Source organism: Pygocentrus nattereri, chromosome 16 (genome assembly GCF_015220715.1).
Source record: "Pygocentrus nattereri isolate fPygNat1 chromosome 16, fPygNat1.pri, whole genome shotgun sequence".
Lineage (NCBI taxonomy): Eukaryota > Metazoa > Chordata > Actinopteri > Characiformes > Serrasalmidae > Pygocentrus > Pygocentrus nattereri.
The window spans coordinates 1,436,537-1,456,969 of NC_051226.1; the positions used below are offsets into that span (position 1 = coordinate 1,436,537).

Here is a 20,433-nt window from a genome sequence, read left to right on the forward strand (position 1 = left end):
TGACATGTCACAGTGAGAACATGCTTCAAGTGACAGTTTGGTGAAAAATATAATCACCTAATTTCCCATCTTTCCCAGTATATAGTCTAACTGCTTATTATACATAGCAGTATGTCATGCAGTGTTGCAGTTTTTTGTGAATTATGGCAGATTTTGAGAGTTTTTAGATTTCATGGTGAGGAAGCGTTTCTCTCATTAACTCCTCCTGGACAGCGTTCATGTAAAAGACGATGGCAGTGTAGGTAGTGTGGATGGTGTGGGTGGTGACACTTGTGACAGCTCTAAACTGCAGTAAGATGGCCATATATAGTGCAGTCCATAAGTAATTGGACGCAGACACAAATTTTTGACTCTGTGCTCCAGCACGTTGCACTTGAGATGAACCGATGATTATGAAGCAGAAATGGTTCAGCTTTAATTTGATCACCTGTGTATCTGTATCAGGTGGACCGTGTGGAAATGACAGGAAAGGTCCTGTATGTTCGCTGGGATTTTCTGAGGAGAGTCTGTACCTCCACAGATGAAAGGCTACACTTGATATGAGTTGCGTAATGAGCGAGGGACTCGCTACCATCTCATCCTCAGCAGCTGCTACCTGACCCTCGAGAGGAAACCATGACAACCTGGCACTGTCCTCACACACACACACACACACACATACACACACACATCACAGTCAGTCCAGCCACATACTGCCCAAATCCAAATCCGGCCATAGCCACATCTAAACCCAAGCTCAAACTGGTTCATCTGTATACCTCTGTCCAGTGACAGGCTGGTTTCATATTTCTTTTTAATAATTGTGAAGTAATTCTGTTCGTATTGCTCTTGTTGTGTTATTGCTGTGCTATCCAGTGTGGTTCAGAGGAGGATGGGTTCCCCCACTGAGTCTTGTCTCCTCTCAGGGTTTCGTCCTTTTGCTCCTAGAGAGGTTTTCCTTGCCACTGTTGCCCTTGGCGATGATTATTTGGGTTTGGACCTGAATTTTCTGTAAAGCTGCTTTGTGATAACACCCACTGTAAAAAGCAGCATAATGTAACGGGGAGCGAGGTTGCGGACGCATGTGTGGAGGTAAACGACTTTTATTAAGGGCAAATCCAGGGTCGTGGTCAAAACAGTCCAGGCTCAAAAAGCCAACACGGAGAGATCGGGGGTCAGACATGACAGACAAACTATAAACAGGGCAAAGACACAAAGACTGATACAATAAACAGAGGCCGACACCTCAAAGACCGGCAAACACAGGGCTTAAGTAACAAAGGAAAACGAGGGTCAGGTGAAAGCAATCAGGGGCGGAGTTAAAAAACAAGGGGTTGGACTAGCACCACAAGAAAAATGCACATGGACAGGACTGGGAGGGGCCAACACATAAAAATAAATCTTCTTTTGACCTAAACTCAAAACCAAATTCAAACTCAAGCCCAAAGCTACAGTAAATGTAAACACAAAGTAACACCAAACTCTATTTCAAGCTCAAATCTTAAATCCAAATTCAAAATCAAATGCAAACTAAAAAAACAAATTCAAACTCAAACTTGAACCCAAATTTAAAACCAGACTCAAAACCTGACTCAAACTCAAACTCAAACTCAAACTCAAACTCAAACTCAAAACGAAACTTGAATCCAAACTGAAAACCAAACTCAAACTCACAACCGAATTTGGACCCAAGCTCAAAACCAGACTTAGACCAAACTCAAACCCAAAGTAAAACAAACTCAAACTCAAACCCAAAGTCGAATCCAAACTCAAACACAAACTCAAACACTAATTTTAACTGCGCTTATAGGTGCGTGAGGAAGCTACTGGAAACATGGGAAAAGTGGGCCAAACAGCAGAGCACACATTAATCACACATTTCAGCAATGCCTTTACTAAAGAACCTTTGAATAATAATAATAATAATAATAATAATAATAATAATAAGAAGAAGAAGAAGAAGAAGAAGAAGAAGAAGAAGAAGAAGAAGAAGAAGATGAAGTGATACCTTTATGTGGAAGAATAATGTGCCTCAGTGCCACTAATGACAGAGAACCTACTGTGAGTTCATGAGAACCAGTGAGAGTTCCTCAGTTCTGCTTTCTCCTGCTCTGATACTGGACAAACAGCGAAACTACAACAAACAGAGAAACATTTCCAACTAAAAGCATTTTATCAGCAGATTTTTACTCAGAACATGCTTTCAGCTTTTAGCTGAAGGGGAAGTTTTGTAATCGTGGCCTAGTTCCAACTCTGATGTACAGAAATCGAATGACGACACGTCATAAATGCATTCTTTTTATTGAAAAAGCTCCACAGCTCTGTGCATTTCCCTTATGAAAAGGATTCTCAGTACGTACAAGTATATAATGCAACAAATCATCAGTGTCCTTTTTGTACACTACTCAAGAAATATATATATGTATATAGAGAGAGAGATGGCAGACAACTAACAAATCAATTGAATTCTTTGTTTCAGAGCCTGTCAAAGCATCGAAAATCAGATTTTTCCCCCAGTCTGACAATAAAGTATGTAACAATATATATTATTTACATGTGCTCTTCACAAATGTCTCCAAAATAAAAACACTTTGTCTTCACATTATTCGTTTCGTAGTTCTGGCGTGTTCTACTGTATCTATACAATCAATAATGGAACATGAAAATAAACAAATAAATAAATAAGACAGGAAGAATTGATGAGTATGCTTTTGAGATTCAGTGTCTGAAATGGTTCATTCGCAGCAATTAAACTCAGTAAACTCTTAATTTTGAGCATTCACAATTCATACTGGATTACACGAAGAGAAAGAGGGAAATAAATACCCAAAACCTTTAAAAAGGCAGATTCCTCTCATTTTTTCCCCAATTTCTACATAATTGATAGGTTCAGATGTAAACACAGCGGTTCAGAGCGGTTTGGTTTGAAACGCTCTGTTCTAGATAATCTTACCGAGTCAGAGCCGTTCACAGTGGTGGTGATGGGAACCAGACGTCCCCCTCTAAAAGCTCCTCACAGTGGTGGTGATAGGAACCAGACTTCCCCCTCTAAAAGCTCCTACAGAAAGTTCCTACATGAACTGGTTCTGAATTCACTGCCTGATGACTGAGACGCTGTTTTATGAGAGTTTAGAGAACTTCAACTCCATTCATGGTGGAGGGAGACATGCAGGGCGCTGTGCGGCAAAATAGTCCCCAAAGAAAACTCATTATTCCAGATTTTCCACTGTTTTCCATCATCAACATTCCATATAAACTCAGAAGACTCGTGTAGGTTCTCTGGTGGTTCTGGATGGTAAATAAAGTGTCTATATCTGTGTTGTCGTCATGGCGACGCCTGGTTCCCATCACCACCACTGTAAAGACGTCTGAATCATTTCACACCAAACCCTCTGAATCTCTCTGATTACACCTCACACACTGAGTTATGCAGTAATGTGAAAAAATCTGTGGAATTCGAAGTCGACAGAGAAATTAAGTAAACATCAACCTGAAAGTGACGCTGTACGCTGTGCTGCATAAACAGTGTTAGACCTGCTTTGTGATCCACCTTCACGAAACATCAGAAATGAGCTAATGCTAACGACATACTGGACCACACTCTAAACTAAGCTTGCTCAGCTTCAGGATGTTCAATGGGAGGAAATGAAGCCCCAAGTTGGGCAGAAATGAGAAGCCTTAAAAAGACATTTCAATCACTCAATGTTTAATTAAGTGTAGATCATGCCGACTGGCCACACTAGCTGTCCATGTTAGCATTGTTTGCTTGAATATCTCTTCGGTGGCATCACTGTTTGCTGCAAGCTCACGCATAAGTCAGGTTTCAAAGCCTGCGCTGGAGTTAACTTGAAGCTGAATTGCTTTTGTTTTGACTTTGCACATAAAAACAACTAGAGGTCTTCAACATAAACCACTGCACTAAGAGACTGGGAAAGCAATGGGTTAACAGCAGGGATTATTTGTAAAATATGAGGTCCCAGAACTCTGAGAATCAAGGTTGTTCAGCATCAAATAAGAGTTTCCCCAAACTAAACAGCGTCTGGTGACGAGTAGCTAGTGACGTGGTCAAAAGCCCGAGGTTTAGGTCAGTGTTACTGACCACTTTTGAAGGAAGAACAAATCAGTCATGGCGCATTTGCGAGTGATAAACAGTGTCTGTGTTGTTTTTGTCACCGTTTCTGTTACCACGTCCAGCCAGGAGTTGTGAGTCCACGCCGCGGCCGTGCCGTTAAACATCAATATAGGCCATAATATTCTGAATCTTCTTGATGCATCGCTACAGATCTCCAGGTTCACCTACAGCCACTTTATTAGGTAAAAAGGCTGGACCCCCTTTCGCCTTCAGAACTGTCTTAATTCTTCATGGCAGACTTTCAACAAGGTGTTGGAAACGTTCCTCAGAGATTCTGGTTGGTTATTTGAGTTCCTGTTGTCTTTCTATCATCTGGAACCAGTCTGCCCATTCTCCTCTGACCTCTCACATCAACGAGGCATTTTCATCCACACAACTGACCGCTCACTGGATGTTTCCTCTTTTTCGGACCGTTCTCTGTAAACCCTAGAGATGGTTGTGTGTGAAAATCCCAGCAGATCAGCAGTTTCTGAAATACTCAGACCAGCCCGTCTGGCACCAACAACCACGCCACGTTCAAAGCCCCTTAAATCCCCTTTCTTCCCCGTTCTGATGCTCGGTCTGCACTTCAGCAAGTCGTCTTGACCACCTCTACACGCCTAAATGCAGTGAGCTGCAGCCGTGTGATTGGCTGATCAGCTATTTGTGTTAACAAGCAACTGTACAGGTGTACCCAATAAAGTGGCTGGTGAGTGTATTTATTCAGTAAGTGAAAGTGTTGGATGCACTAGAACAGGGGGATTCGGCTTGTTGGCACACAAATTAAGCCCTGGCTGCCAGTTGGCATTGCATCATTATTTGGTTTGATAACAAAACAAAATCACGAATAAAGCAGGTGCGCTTTTGTATCCATGACTTAACAGATATGTACAATGAGCAGTGATGCCTGTAAAGCACAACGATAAAAGTGTGGGAACATAAAGTGTTTGGACACCTGAGCACCCTACATGACTTTGTTCTTGAGCTTTGCAGAGCATTTTCAAGTCGTTTAGCTATGGTGCTACTAGTCCATCGGCGCTGATCTTGTAGCTACTAGACCATCGGCGCTGATCTTGTAGCTACTAGTCCATCGGTGCTGATCTTGTAGCTACTAGTCCAACGGTGCTGATCTTGTAGCTACTAGACCATCGGCGCTGATCTTGTAGCTACTAGTCCATCGGCGCTGATCTTGTAGCTACTAGTCCAACAGTGCTGATCTTGTAGCTACTAGTCCAACGGCGCTGATCTTGTAGCTACTAGTCCATCGGTGCTGATCTTGTAGCTACTAGTCCAACGGTGCTGATCTTGTAGCTACTAGTCCAACGGTGCTGATCTTGTAGCTACTAGTCCAACGGCGCTGATCTTGTAACAAGAATTCCTGGGGATGATGTTTTAGACGTTTGGTGCTGGAATGTGGCTTAACGCTAACAGGGGAACAACCTTCTAAAGCCCACCCCCCCAAATTCCCTAGCCTGTGTTCTTTCAACACCCAGAGTACAATCGAGCAATGCAAAGCAAGCTATCCAGCAAAAGTTGGTTTTTACTGTATGTAATATGTTTTCTGACTCACATCGACATATTTGGAGTTTTTGGGCCAAGCTCACTTTGGGCCATGCTAGCTTCCACTATCCATGTGCTAAAGACAGGGTTATTGTCCACTGCACAATGTTAATGATCGCACTAGAGCCCCTCCTTTGAGCTCTGCCTTCACAAGGCTTTGGAATACTTTCCCAATTTCCTTAATAAGTCCTAAAAAATTTGCATGGTTGTTCTCACGGCCCCACAAGACTATCGCATTACAGCTAATCAGCATGAAATGGCTTCATATGAAAAGACCACTGGCTCAAAATTATGTGGACGTGGCAAAGGACCCAGTAATACTAACCAGCTGCAGTTAAACTCAGCACTTTACACCTTTTTCTTCAGTGAATAAATGAAAGACACATATAGATAAACCACGAGTACATCAGTACACAGCATCATGACACACACATGGGATTCAGTGTGGCATACATGAAGATAAATCAATATATTGGCACTTAAATAAGGTCTTCCACACATTTCCTATGAGTAATAATTGGCTAACTTGTTAGGAGGGGAGTGCAGAGCAACAGACCAACTGCTACTTAGGATCTTGTAAGGATTTTCATATTAATGTTGGGGAAGAAATGAAGTTCCCTTAAGATAAAATGCTGCTTTTAGTGCAAAGACACGACTCTGATGGAGCTGACATCAGGGGAACATCTCGAAACATCTAGAAACTCTTGAAAGCGACCAAACAACGGATAAAAAGAGCCTATGTTTGGCTGTTCCAGCGCATGAATCACTCCACAGAAGAGCAGTAAATATAGAAACGCTATAGAAACGTCTGAATTCTGAGGTTAAACTTGCGAACTGATTCTACACTGTCTACATCTACCAGCATAGCCTGGGGCACCACACGTCCCTGGGATACAGTCTCTAGTTGCTCAGTGATGACGTGCTGTTAACAGAATTGGTGTGCATTGAATAAGCCGGGGATGGTTTATGTAAGATTTGCGTAGATTAAAACCAGAAAGCGAGGAAAAATATAGAAGACCGCTAAAAGAAATAACATCCGCTGAAAAAGAGCTCAAAGACGAAAACCATTCTAGTTAAGGAAGCCACCGTCCCCTCTAACGTAGCCCCATGCCAAACTCTCCCGTAACAAACCGAAAGACAACTTTTTGGAGGCTTAAGTGCAGCAAAGCTTGACCACGTACACAAACAGGCGAAAAGAACGGAATAAAATGGTCTCAGTTGATTTGGATAGCCCATTATAGATCACTCACAGGTGTTTATTCACAAACTATCTGGTGACACGACAACTTTAGGCTGGGTTGAGATGAATTTAATAGATGTGTAGTTGAATGTAAATGAAACCAGGCCAACGTTTGGAAGCAGCTGCTCACTAAAGCTAAATGGGTTTTCCCTTAGTCTCGCTAAGTCATCAAAACAACGAAATAGCACAGAACACAAGCCTGTATCTCCAAAAGAGTCACCTTACAGGACAAGGTGAATCCTTCTTCATCTTTCAGTGCAAGAACATTTAGTTCTGCGTCATTTTGGATCATGTATGTTGGTCTGTTTTGTATGTAACGTTGAGATTTTTCATTTAAAATGACCAAAAAAGTGTCAAACAAGCTACGAACTATTTTACACTTTCTCTGTTGTTATGGCTCATGTAAGATCATCAACTTGACTATTTGAATCTGTCAAATAAAAAGAAATGTGAAGAATTTAAGCTAAAACCTTTAGATCAAATGTCCTTATCACTGCGTAAAATCCATATTCAGTGAGTTGTCCAAACTTTTGACTGGTATTGCATGTAGACGATCTACAAAGCATCTAAAGTGTGCTATCCAAATAAAGTGTTACCAAAAAATAAAGGCATTTTCTGAGCTTCCGACGTATAAAGAACCATGTGACACACAAACGATGGTCATTACTGGATTTCTAGTGGTCAGTATTTGGCTAATGGATGATGACAATACTGTATAGTTCTACTAATACGATATACTGTATTATATAATACTGTACGCTGTATACAGCAGTGGTGATGCTTCTCCACCATGAGGTTATACGTTAACAAAGCCTAAAGGAGAATAAAGGAGTATAAAACCTGCACAAACCCACATTTCACATTGTTTCTTTTGCACAGTGTTTGTTCCTCTAAGGCTCGTGCATATATTTGCTTTGTTCCTCTCTTCCTTCCCTCAACTCATTTTAATGAGTTGCCTTCCGATCTGCAAAACTACACGGTCGATATACAAGCACAGATTCGTGCTGTTCTGCTAACTTTAAAAGAAAAATGATGCGAATGTTGTTGCGGAGACACTCTAAGGTACACGCCTACCAGTGACAGATATCCTAGCTTCATAAATGAACCCCAGAAGGTCACTGCAGTGGAACTGTGGCCGATGCCGATGCCACCAAATGCACAATTAGCTAAATGACCTTTGTATTAAAACATGGTGTAAGACAGCAACACAGTCATCACTACATCTGTTGTAGACGTTCTAAAGACTAATTGAATTAGACTTTCAGGTTAAAACCTTTTCTCATGATGTATCTCGAGCTTCTGGAAAACTACAACCACTTTTGGGTGGATATTTGGTGGCTGTTTTCATTTTTTTGTTTTTGTTAGCTGGCCAATCAGAAGGAAGGCAGAATACTAACATGACTGTTGGGAAGCTGCATCTTAGTGCAGCCGATTAGCTGCAGTAACTGTCTTCCAATCATCATTAGAGTAGAGAGAATACAGTACTCAAACCACAGATGGGCTGAAAGCTAAAATTACCAAGCTAGATGGTTATGTAGACATTAGTTTGGCTCATTTTGCACTGATTAAAGACAGAATCACTGCTTTGTTCCCAATTTAGTTCGACGGCGGAGGGAAGAGTTACACTAACGCAAGCTGGGCTGTGTTTATCAGCCCGTAGCTCAGTGGCTGGGCTTGCGGTCAGGATTTAGTGATATCACAGGGATTCCTAATGGCTGTGTGATGCATTTGTGTAAAGCATGCTGGGAATTGTGTTGGGAGAACACAGACGAATGAAAGCAGTTAAAGAATATAGCAGTAACGTGACCAATAACTCCAGCTTTAGGCCGGAATGCCCCTCTTAAGGATCTGCCTACGAAAGTCCTCGACTGAGGACGGAAATGAGTCCAAGCTATCAGTAGTGAATCTCGGCTTATGCGTGTTGTAGACTGTGCTGCTAGTTAGAGGTCGATTTAACTCAGAAAGTAAAGAGGAAGAAGCAGATGAGCTCTGTTCAGTCTGCAGGAACTCTACACAGCCCACATACGAACAAAGAAACGCTCAAAGAAAAGACTGGAAATGATTTAGACTTCGTCTTCGTTTTGAACAGGCCTGTGTTTATGGATGGGCATCGCTCTTTGTGGACGGTATTATCTGTAGTTTTATCTGAGCCACTTGAGATAAGCTGATCTTTCCAGACAAAGAAGAAAGAATTTATTTTTCCTCTCACTTTTCAAAACCATAAATCATATTTATAACCTGTGATTTTTTTTTTTTTTGTGATTTTTTTTTGTATTTTATCCATAACCATCAACAGAAGACCTTTAAATCTCTAAATATTTGTTTGTTTTTGGCCTGAAAAGGTGCATGCAATAGATGTAAATCACTACATTGTACAGTATTAAAGTATTTACAACCTCTGTACAGATGACCATAGATTTATACCAGCTGTGACAACACATGAGGGTTAACAAAGACCGTAAAACTTCAAATACTTAAAATTTCACAACTGATTTCTTTTTTTTTTTTTTCTTCATGTACCTCTAAAATGACAGGACACCAGGATAAGTTTGTGAACAATTCAAAAAAATAGTTTGTGAATAACGGGCTTCATGGTGTTGCCCAAAGTGCCGTTCTGCTCTGTGTAGTGCTCTTCACACCGCTTCTTGTTCAAGGGATTCTGGGAAATGTAGTCATGCAGCTCATTTTTAGCCCCACCCCCCCAAAAATAGAAGATTTCATCGAGTCCCAGATGTGCTGTTAGTTTCCAGTGTTGTTTTTGTTGTTTTGTTCTTTTGTCCCCTCGACCTAGTTTGCTACAACTTTTGCTTTATACACAACCTACACACACAAGATAAAAAAATCAACACAAACCGAGTCAATTCACAAGAAACAAGGGAAAAAAAGCAAAACGCTTTAGTGCGCTTCTGAAAAAAAAAACAGAACAGTGTCGCAGGAGTGTGGAACGCAAATAAATAAATAGATAGATAAATAAATAAGTAAATAAATATATAAATAAATAAATAAGGCCAGCTAAAACAGACACGGTGCAGGCGGGACGGGGGCGGGGTTTATTTTAGAGATAGAGATAGGACACCCAGTAGACGAGGTTGAACAGGCCGAACGCTGTGGGGAAGAAGATGCGGGCATACGAGTCTATCTTTGCGACGCGGATGTGCAGGCGCCCGTGACGCCACGCCCCGGAACGGCAGTCCTCGAAGCAGCAGAAGAAGCTGGTGCAGTCCTTTCCGTCCAAACACTCGTATCCGTACTCCTCGTCGCGCTCCTGCATGTGTGTGGCGTTGTTCATCTGGATGGCCGTGGCCGAGCGAGGGCGGATGTCCACCGTGGGGGCCTGCTTTTAGGAGAAAGAAGAGCAGAGTCAATCAGAGAGTACAATTACATGACCACAACAAAACTGGGGGCTGCATTTATTGGGCCCATATAAGTCCACTTATAAAGGTTGCATGGGTTTGCTTCCTAAAAACAGGCCTAGTTAATTTTTGCATGATTATTTTTCAACCTCTCTTTATTCCTTAGAATCAAATGATCTGTTTGTGTTACTATCGCTTTAAGATATATGCAAATGACTTCTGTTCTGATTGGCTGCCCTCTTTCAAAACAGCAGTCCGGGCTGAAATATATTGAACAAACTATTATGTTCTGACTGAAATACTCGGGTCTGTTGGGCAAAAAAAAAAAAAAAACTCCAGCCACTTGTTTCCGATGTGGATCCTTTGGAAGGCCATGATGATCGGTTTGCTTGCTGACAGCCAGAAACAGCACAACGTTTAATAATTCCCCCAGGATTTTCACTCCAATAACTCTGATACAGACTCTAGGCTGACCTGCTGTAGACCAAATGGGCAGAACTAAAACACTACAGTTTGAATGGACAGGACTAAAATGCTGTAGACTTAAAGGGTGGGGCTAAAATTATGTAAATGACATGGGTGAGGCTAAATTATGTAGATTGAATGGGTGGGGCTAAACAGATGAACAGTGAAAGAGTTGTAGCTCTTTATATGACATTTTTCAATATTCATAGCTGAATTTTATGTCATTTTTTAAGTAAATCTGTGTAAAACTGTTATCATAAACGTACCAACTAAGTTATGCAGCTAAACTAGCTAGTTAACCAAACAAACCTGGTAAGACTAGACCTTATATCACTCGTCTCTGAGTGTTTGGTCCACTACCTTGGATTAGATGTTTTCGTCGTCTGTTTTGTTGTTTGTCTAATATTTTCTTTTTACAGGTTGAATATTGTAGCACGTTTGGAATTTTCCTGCCGGTTTTGTGGTAATTGTTCCTCAGCACGCGCTCACTGGGTTTTTCCTTCAAGACTCTTACTCTGAAGGCGGGGCTGGCCAGCGAGCTGTGCTCAGTGTAGATTAGAAGCTCTGAGAAAGTCTAGCGCTGATGGTGGAGAGCGTAAGGCGTGAGTTTAGGCTACAGCGACCTGTCAGACAAAACTCTCTTAACGTACGGCGTGGCTCTTTAATAAAGCACAACAACTTGTGCCAAAGCGACATCTTTACTGAGCAATATCACTGACGATTTTACGTTAAGACACTTAAGTAAACGATGATAATAATATTAAATATTTAAAATGAAAATGTAAAAAAATAAAAAAATCACGCCGTAACCCAACGGAAGAGTTAAAATGAGCCCAGTGCTTTTATAGATATGAACCAAATTGGGTGTTTTTAAACCCCTAGTGTAATTTTTCATACTTTCAATCATTTGACAGTTCGACGGCGGAGGGAAGAGTTACACTAACGCAAGCTGGGCTGTGTTTATCAGCCCGTAGCTCAGTGGCTGGGCTTGCGGTCAGGATTTAGTGATATCACAGGGATTCCTAATGGCTGTGTGATGCATTTGTGTAAAGCATGCTGGGAATTGTGTTGGGAGAACACAGACGAATGAAAGCAGTTAAAGAATATAGCAGTAACGTGACCAATAACTCCAGCTTTAGGCCGGAATGCCCCTCTTAAGGATCTGCCTACGAAAGTCCTCGACTGAGGACGGAAATGAGTCCAAGCTATTAGTAATGAATCTCGGCTTATGCGTGTTGTAGACTGTGCTGCTAGTTAGAGGTCGATTTAACTCAGAAAGTAAAGAGGAAGAAGCAGATGAGCTCTGTTCAGTCTGCAGGAACTCTACACAGCCCACATACGAACAAAGAAACGCTCAAAGAAAAGACTGGAAATGATTTAGACTTCGTCTTCGTTTTGAACAGGCCTGTGTTTATGGATGGGCATCGCTCTTTGTGGACGGTATTATCTGTAGTTTTATCTGAGCCACTTGAGATAAGCTGATCTTTCCAGACAAAGAAGAAAGAATTTATTTTTCCTCTCACTTTTCAAAATGCATATATATCTATAACCTTGAACAGAAGACCTTTAAATCTCTCAATACATGTTTGTTTTTGGCCTGAAATGGTTCATGCAGTAGATCTAAATCACTACATTGTGCAGTATTAAAGTATTTACAACCCCTGAACAGATGACCATAGATTAATGACCATAGATAGCCCTACTATATCATTTGCTCTGGTGGTCTAAGACTTTTGTACAGTGCTGTTGACCCAGCAATGCATGTATTTAGCCCTCACTCTCACCATTAATATTTAAGCACAAGACAAAAGAGCCATTGGCCTAATACATTTACTAGCGAAGAGCCATTAAAGGCACTTTAATGAGCTCCTACAGTTTAACCTCTCTCTTCCTGAAGACCCTCATTCATCGCTTCTCATACTAATTGAGTGACGGGACTTTGTCTGTTTCCCTGCTTCACACTGTTGGCGATAGACTCCATTGACATTTAAATGAGACACTCTTGGCTCCTGTTATCAATCAGCCGCATGCTACCTCCGCACAAATTCCAGAAGGCGCCTCCGCCTTTATTCTCGACTAACGAAGCGGCGCTTTCCCTGACCCTGCAGTCCTCGTTTACTCAGATCTGCACTGACCTTTAAAACTCAAAAGGAAACGTTATGTTGTTTTCTCTTTCTTGGAACAGCCACATGGACAACTTTGCAGGTTTATTGGTTAAAAAAGACACATTTATATTAAACCAGCATCCTTAAAAAAGGCAAGCCATGTTGGTCACTGCAAAAAAAAGTATTCTGGCGAGTGAAGGTGTCGTAAATATGAGAAATGTGTTAATATTGCTCAGTAGAGACTGTTAGACAAAGATTATAAGATTACAAAACTCATTTCTAGATCGTTTTCTTATAGAAAATCTTATAACCTCTACAGCACTGAATGATTAAGACATGAGCAAAATAAGTCAGAGTTGACATGCAGTGTCTCCTTTCTACAGAAAGTTTGCTCACAGTGGTAGTGATAGGAACCAGACGTCCCTCTAAAAGCTCCTCACAGTGGTGGTGATGGGAACCAGACGTCCCTCTAAAAGCTCCTCACAGTGGTGGTGATGGGAACCAGACGTCCCTCTAAAAGCTCCTCACAGTGGTGGTGATGGGAACCAGACGTCCCTCTAAAAGCTCCTACAGAAAGTTCCTACATGAGCTGGTTCTGAATTCACTGCCTGATGACTGAGACGCTGTTTTATGAGAGTTTAGAGAACTTCAACTCCATTCATGGTGGAGGGAGACATGCAGGGCGCTGTGCGGCAAAATAGTCCCCAAAGAAAACTCATTATTCCAGATTTTCCACTGTTTTCCATCATCAACATTCCATATAAGCTCAGAAGACTCGTGTAGGTTCTCTGGTGGTTCTGGATGGTAAAGTGTCTATATCTGTGTTGTAGTCATGGCGACGCCTGGTTCCCATCACCACCAAACCATCTGAATCTCTCTGATTACACCTCACACACTGAACTATGCAAAAAAAGTTATGGATGTTTTCCCATTCCATATTTTTACAACAATTCCATAATGAGAAATATTAGATATTTAACCTACATTAAAGATGCTTTCACGTGCCAATATATCATTTCTCCATTCACTGAGCTGCGTTCTGTAATAAGGCCTGTAAGAATTGCTGTGAATTCGACCCAAAGTCCATGAAGAACATTACAAATCTGAGAAAATGGGCCTTTGAGCACATTTCCCGCCGTCTCTGGGAAACCACATGCATTTTGCCCAGCACTAGCGCATCATCGTCCCTTTGAAAAACGAAGCACGCCCAGAAAAATGCGCCAGGTTTGGTTTTATGGTGAAGCCGCCTGGGGCTCAGACCGAGCTGGGTCACGTGACTCGCTTCTCAAAGGGCGTTTCAGAGAAAAGGAAGCAAAAAAGGAAGCAAGAGAGCACAAAGAAACCGTGCCTGGAACACAGCGGCACCGCAGCTTTAACTGCATGAAATCAGACAACCTTGATGGGGTTTTTATTCCTGTCCTTCGTTCTTTCCCGTCTAACTTTCGCTCCAGGCTTTTTCAACGTCAATTTATGCTCAAATTATTCTGAAACTAGTTAGAGTTTTACCAAATTCCTCACTTGCAGCTCAGGACAGCTTTAAATTCCACGTACTGCAGGTTAAATTCTCAGTCTGAGCTCCTGGGACTCAGTTATTGCACCGTTGTTTGAACTTGAGCCTGATATAAGTTTTAAGTATAAATTCACAGAACAATAATCTGTTTGACGCAGTATTGCATGGCCATGGCTTAATTATGTTGTTCCCATGCTTTGCTAAGTCATGGCCACCACTTAATTATCGTCACTTAATTATATCATTCCATCACTTTAAAATTGCAGCTTTGACTTAACAATGTCATTCCCACACCTTACTAAATCAAAATCTCAACTTAATTATCCTGTCTTAATTATCTTGTTTCCATGCTTTACTAAGTGGTGGTCACCACTTAATTATCTTCACTTAATGATTTTATTCCCTCATCCTAAAGTTGTTGCTATGACTTAACAATCTCATTCCCACACCTTATTAAATTGTAATCACAAATAAATGATCCTGTCTTAAGTATCTTGTTTTCATGCTTTACTAAGCTGTGGTCACCACTTAATTATCTTCACTTAATGATCTCATTCCCTTATCTTAAAATTCTGGCCATGACTTAGCAATCTCATGTCCACACCTTACTAAATTGTAACCGCAAATTAATTATCCTGTCTTAATTATCTTGTTTTCATGCTTTACTAAATCATGGGCACCACTTAATGATTATGACTTATCTTATTCCCTCATTCTAAAGTTGTTGCCATGACTTAACGATCTCTTTCCCACACCTTACTAAATAAAAAGCTCAACTTAATTATCCTGTCTTAATTATCTTGTTTCCATGCTTTACTAAGTCGTGGCCACCACTTAATTATCATCACTAAATTATCTCGTTCCCTCATCTTAAAATTGTGGCTCCAACTTAACAATCCTGTTCCCACACCTTACTAATTAAAAAGCTCAACTTAATTATCCTGTCTTAATTAACTTGTTTCCATGCTTTACTAAGCTGTGTTTACCACTTAATTATCATCACATAATTATCTTATTCCCTCATCTTAAAGTTGTCTCCATGACTTAACAGCCTCTTTCCCACACCTTATTAAATCATAACTACAACTTAATTATCCTGCCTTAATTATTTTGTTTTATGCTTTTACTAAATTGTGGCCAACTGTCTCACTGGTCCTGGACTCTACTTAACTATCTTGTTACCATGCCTTACTACCTCATGGCCACTACTTAACCACCTCCTACCCACACCTTTCTAAGTATGAATCATGACTTTTCTCATTCCTACACCTTGCTAAGTCATTGCCCTGCCTTAATTACCATGATATGATCATCTTGTCACCACAAATTTCTAATTAAAAGCCTCAACTTAATTAATCTTACCAAATGAAATGATCATTATTTAATTATCATGATTATTTTGTTTCGACTCCTTACTAAATCAAAGTTAGAATTTATTTATCATGACTTAACTGTCTTGTTCCCACACCATACTCGCTTTCACTTTTTACCAACGTATGGCTTGCCTATCTCAGCTATCTTGTTCCCACACTTTTATGTAGTGGCCAAACTTAACTACCTTTTATTCTCGCCTTAGTTGTAAATACACGTGTACTAACATGTTAAAGGTGGAAGAAAGTGATGATAATAGTTTTCGACTTTCTTCCTCATTTTCCTGCAGTTTTCCAACTTCTAAACTGAACGAGCTTCTTTATCAGCGTCTGTTTATTCAGAAATGATCCTGGAGGCTGAAATGTTTCAGCTCAAAACAGACCAAAGACTCAGATCAGCATCACGTTTTACATATTTCTATATTTTGATGCACATTCAGGAAGTGTTGAACACTGTGTCCCCTGGCTTGACCTCACCTTCCCTGCGGTCTGAGCCTTTAACTGTGATCTTCTAACCTCAATCTCATCTAATGATAGGCCTGTGAACCAGGCTGTGGAGGCTTTTTAAAGATCGCTCTGGCTAAAGCTGCCAATCCTGGCCATTACGATGGCTGCGTAATTGGCGTTAAGCCGGTTAGAGGGGGGTTGTCCACTTCAGGCTGTTAAGGCTCTGCTGACTCTTTAAGAAGCGTCAGGTTAAAAGCCCCACATACACACGCATACACAAGGGAAGGTCAGTAGGCGAGGTTAAAAAGAAGCTGTTATTGTTTAACGAAGCTGTCCATCCTCCGCTCACAAGTGCATTCTTTCACAGCTACTGATGAAGAAAAACCCATTCAACCTGATGAGAAACTGCACTGCAGACTCAGTGCTTAACTAAATAATATTACAGAGACGGACTTTTCAGAATTCCTGCATAACTCTGTGTGTGAGGTGTGATCAGAGGTTCAGAGGGTTTGGTGTGAAACGGTTCAGACGCCTTTACAGTGGTGGTGATGTGGAACCAGGCGTCGCCATGGCTACAACACAGATATAGACACTTTATTTACCATCCAGAACCACCAGAGAACCTACACGAGTCTTCTGAGCTTATATGGAATGTTGATGATGGAAAACAGTGGAAAATCTGGAATAATGAGTTTTCTTTGGGGACTATTTTGCCGCACAGCGCCCTGCATGTCTCCCTCCACCATGAATGGAGTTGAAGTTCTCTAAACTCTCATAAAACAGCGTCTCAGTCATCAGGCAGTGAATTCAGAACCAGTTCATGTAGGAACTTTCTGTAGGAGCTTTTAGAGGGACGTCTGGTTCCTATCACCACCACTGTGAGGAGCTTTTAGAGGGACGTCTGGTTCCTATCACCACCACTGTGAGGAGCTTTTAGAGGGACGTCTGGTTCCTATCGCCACCACTGTGAGCGGCTCTGACTCTGTAAGTTTATCTAGAACAGAGCGTTTCACACCAAACCGCTCAGAATGAATTCCTCCTTTAATGATGTCACATTGACAGGACGGAAATCGGTGTGTGTGTGTGTGTGTGTGTGTGTGTGTATGTGTGACTGAGCTACTTGCAGCTAACTGAATTAAATCAAATCAAATCAGACTAAATTATCTGCTAATTTTAGTCCATAACTTCTATGTATTTACTGAATTTAACAAATCAGAGCACAATAATATATAAAATATAAAATGTGCCATAATTTTTATACAGGACACATTTTATGTTCCCAGTATATTAAATTCAGCAAATAAACTGTAATTGAGTATTAAAATGAGCTGAAACTTTTTCTCTATAGGAGACGTGAAATATAATTGGAAACTAATTGATTAATAATGAATAATACTCTAAATTTAAGGCTCTTAATTTCTCATCATATTGAATGGGATTTGGTTAATGTAGCAACAGGTAGCTGTGAAAGACGTCATCTGTGGGCGGAGCTTGAACATGTCAATAATCAAAACAGTACAAAAGCACACTGAACGTGATCAACACCATGAGCTTTGTAGAAATGCTGGTTAAAATGTGAGTTGAGCGTGTTTTGTGCGAGTCGGTGTCACTGCGGCGCGTCCAGCGGCCTTCGGTCATCACAGGACATACAGTCATGTTACTGGCAGCAGCACAAAACAGCGCTTGTGTAGGGGGCTGTGGTGGGTTATGTTGAAAACAAAGACGGGACAGGCACAAGAGCAGCGAGTGTGGCGTCTAGCAGACACATGCAAGAGGTTTTCAACTCGTACACAAGCAATATACCTTTGAGGAAAAGAGCCGGAGGAGCTTTTGTCCAAACAGGAAACAAAGAACACGTAGAATTAAAACGAAAAGAAAAACAGCAAAAGAAACAGAAGTACAAGAATATCAAAAACATCAACAACAACATCAACAACAACAGATGTAAAGAATAAGCAACAGGATGTCAATAAGAACAAACTGAACTCAGAAAGTGGGAAGAGAACAACATACTGTAAATACTGTACCACACAAGCGCATACTAATACAGTTATTACGCACACAGGAGGAAGATGCATGAGCAGATACATTAAGATCAGGTTCACTTCAGTCTCAGAGTGGATTTCCACCGTATTCTGCATTACACTGAGGAAGCCAATAACACCGGGAGTCTGGCTCAGGGGTTCAGGTAGGGGTGTGGCGATATACAAATTTCATGATACAATATGTCCTGTCATTTTTGCATCACAATGCCAACATATTTTTTGCTCTGCTTTAAGCTTCAGCTCAGCTTTGGCTGCTTTTCTCGTATCTCCAGCAGGAAACTTCTCCTCAAAAGCAGAACAGTTTCTTGTAAAACGTCTCTAAACATTTGATTTTTCACGAGGCTGGAGTTCCTTATTCTCCAGCTTCTTGTTCAAATTTCCCATTCCACCTTAAATGGTGCCTGAGGCGCTAAAATGTAATTGCTGCACCATTTAAGGTGGAACGGGAAAAATGCTAACACATTATTTTGTTTTGGTAATAACTAAAACGTTTTATTCCAATATTGTCTCTAAAAGACGAGGTGGGTGAACCGTGACGGCCTTCAGTTCAGCCACAAATGGTCTAAAAAGCTCTATAATAATGTTCATTGATCTGCTAGCATCCCCTATTGGATTCAGCAGCTTGTTAGCACTAAGCCAGCAGTGATTCCCATAACCATTTTGGGTGGTTTTAGATTAATTACAGACTTTTGGAATATTTCATGTTTTACTCGAAGTTTGTGACAGACAGGACTTGTGTCCTGTTGTGTCTCCACAGCTGAATCAGATCAGCAGGTAATAATAAAATAATCCTCCTCTACAGTAAAATAAAGCTCTGCTGATCCTTCAACCCAGTTTAACAGTAAATGGTCTTAAACGCTGGAGTTAATGTAGAACTGCTGATTCACCCTTTAACCCTGAAGATCAGCGCAGACGGCTGGTCACCATAGCAACACAGACAACAGTCTCGCCCAGCTAGTCGCTATGAAACGGCAAAGAGAGAGATTTAAGACGAACATCGATCATTTGGAGATGAACAGATTTGTGTATATCACTCCAGCTGGTTTCCCTGATACTAAAAATGAGCAAAGCTGAAGTCAGTTTCTCATTCGCCAGCTTATAGTTCGAATTTTCCCTGTTCCACCTTAAATGGTGTCTGAGGCACCAAAATATAACTGCTGCACCATTTAAGGTGGAACAGGAAAATTCGAACTAGAAGCTGGAGAATGAGAAACTGACTTCAGCCTCATAAAAACTCAAATACTGAGAGACATTTTACAAGAAACTTCTACTTTTGTGGAAAAGTTCCTGCCGGAGATGCGAGAGAAGTGGATATAGCTGAGATAAAGATTAAAGCCAGTCCTCGTTTTCACTTATATGTTTCATCTTATACTAGTACAATAACAAATACTGAGACATAATTACAGCCAAGGCGGTAAAATGCACATAAAATGTTATGGCTCTCGAGGTGTTCTGACTTCTGTAGAAAGGACTTAAGAATGTTAACATTTGGGCTGTGACCCCCGATCTAGAGTGAGGTTTTTCTTACAAAATTGGTTCCACTTATTGGAAATTAAAGCGTGATTATGATGATAGTTAATCCAACGCAGCTCGTTAAATCTACTCAGCAAATACTGGACATTTCCAGAATTGAACTCCATCAGAAACTTTAAAGAAAGTTTACCAAGTTTTCTTCTATTGAACAGAAAATCGGAAATCATCCTTCTCTGAAGGTCTAGAAGGCTCTGACGGTTCTCCTATGGGTGGAACTTCTTTCAGCTTAAACAACAAAAGTCTCATATAGTGCAGCTTTAACAGCTCAACACACTTTGAGGTGAGTGTGTGCTGATTTACGGAGGCAGTTAGCGCTGTACTGTCCAAGCTATCCTCCCAATGTTCACTGAGGTGGTCAACCTTCAAAAAACAAGAGAATCCCAAACATCACTTTGAAGGAGCTGATTCTGATGAAAGTCGTGAAAAGCCACTCGCTCTCACAAGGCAGTGAACTGTTTCAGAATAAGCAGAACTTCTGAAGGGCTTCTCACTTTTACATCAATAAACAATAAGATCGCAGCAAGCCAAACAAAACAGTTGGACTAACGTCTTATCAAGGTGAGAATGAGCAATTATCATTTCTTGGCTGTATGGAGTGGAGGAGATGCTTGTAGGTGGTGTTATGTACAGGCTGACCTATATTCATGTAAGTGTTCGGCTGTAAGACTTGGTCAATGTTATATGTTATAATTAAAAAAGTAATGTTTTGAAAGTT

At 40.9% G+C, this 20,433-nt stretch overlaps 1 protein-coding gene across 3 annotated transcripts in view; it reads right to left on the reverse strand.

Moving 5' to 3' along the window:
- Positions 1 to 9,099: 9,099 nt before the first annotated feature.
- The window catches only part of gabrg2 (gamma-aminobutyric acid type A receptor subunit gamma2), a 103,786-nt gene continuing 92,452 nt past the window's right edge, over positions 9,100 to 20,433 (reverse strand). The window contains exons 9-10 of one of the 3 annotated variants that reach the window (XM_017722246.2): positions 17,944 to 17,967; positions 9,100 to 10,227 (exon numbers count right to left, since the gene is read on the reverse strand). In XM_017722246.2, coding sequence (XP_017577735.1) covers positions 9,946 to 10,227; positions 17,944 to 17,967 — 306 coding nt within the window. In that variant the 3' untranslated portion in view covers positions 9,100 to 9,945. The remainder of the gene's footprint in view (positions 10,228 to 17,943; positions 17,968 to 20,433) is intronic. The other 2 variants (XM_037545850.1, XM_017722247.2) reach the window with 2 other exon arrangements.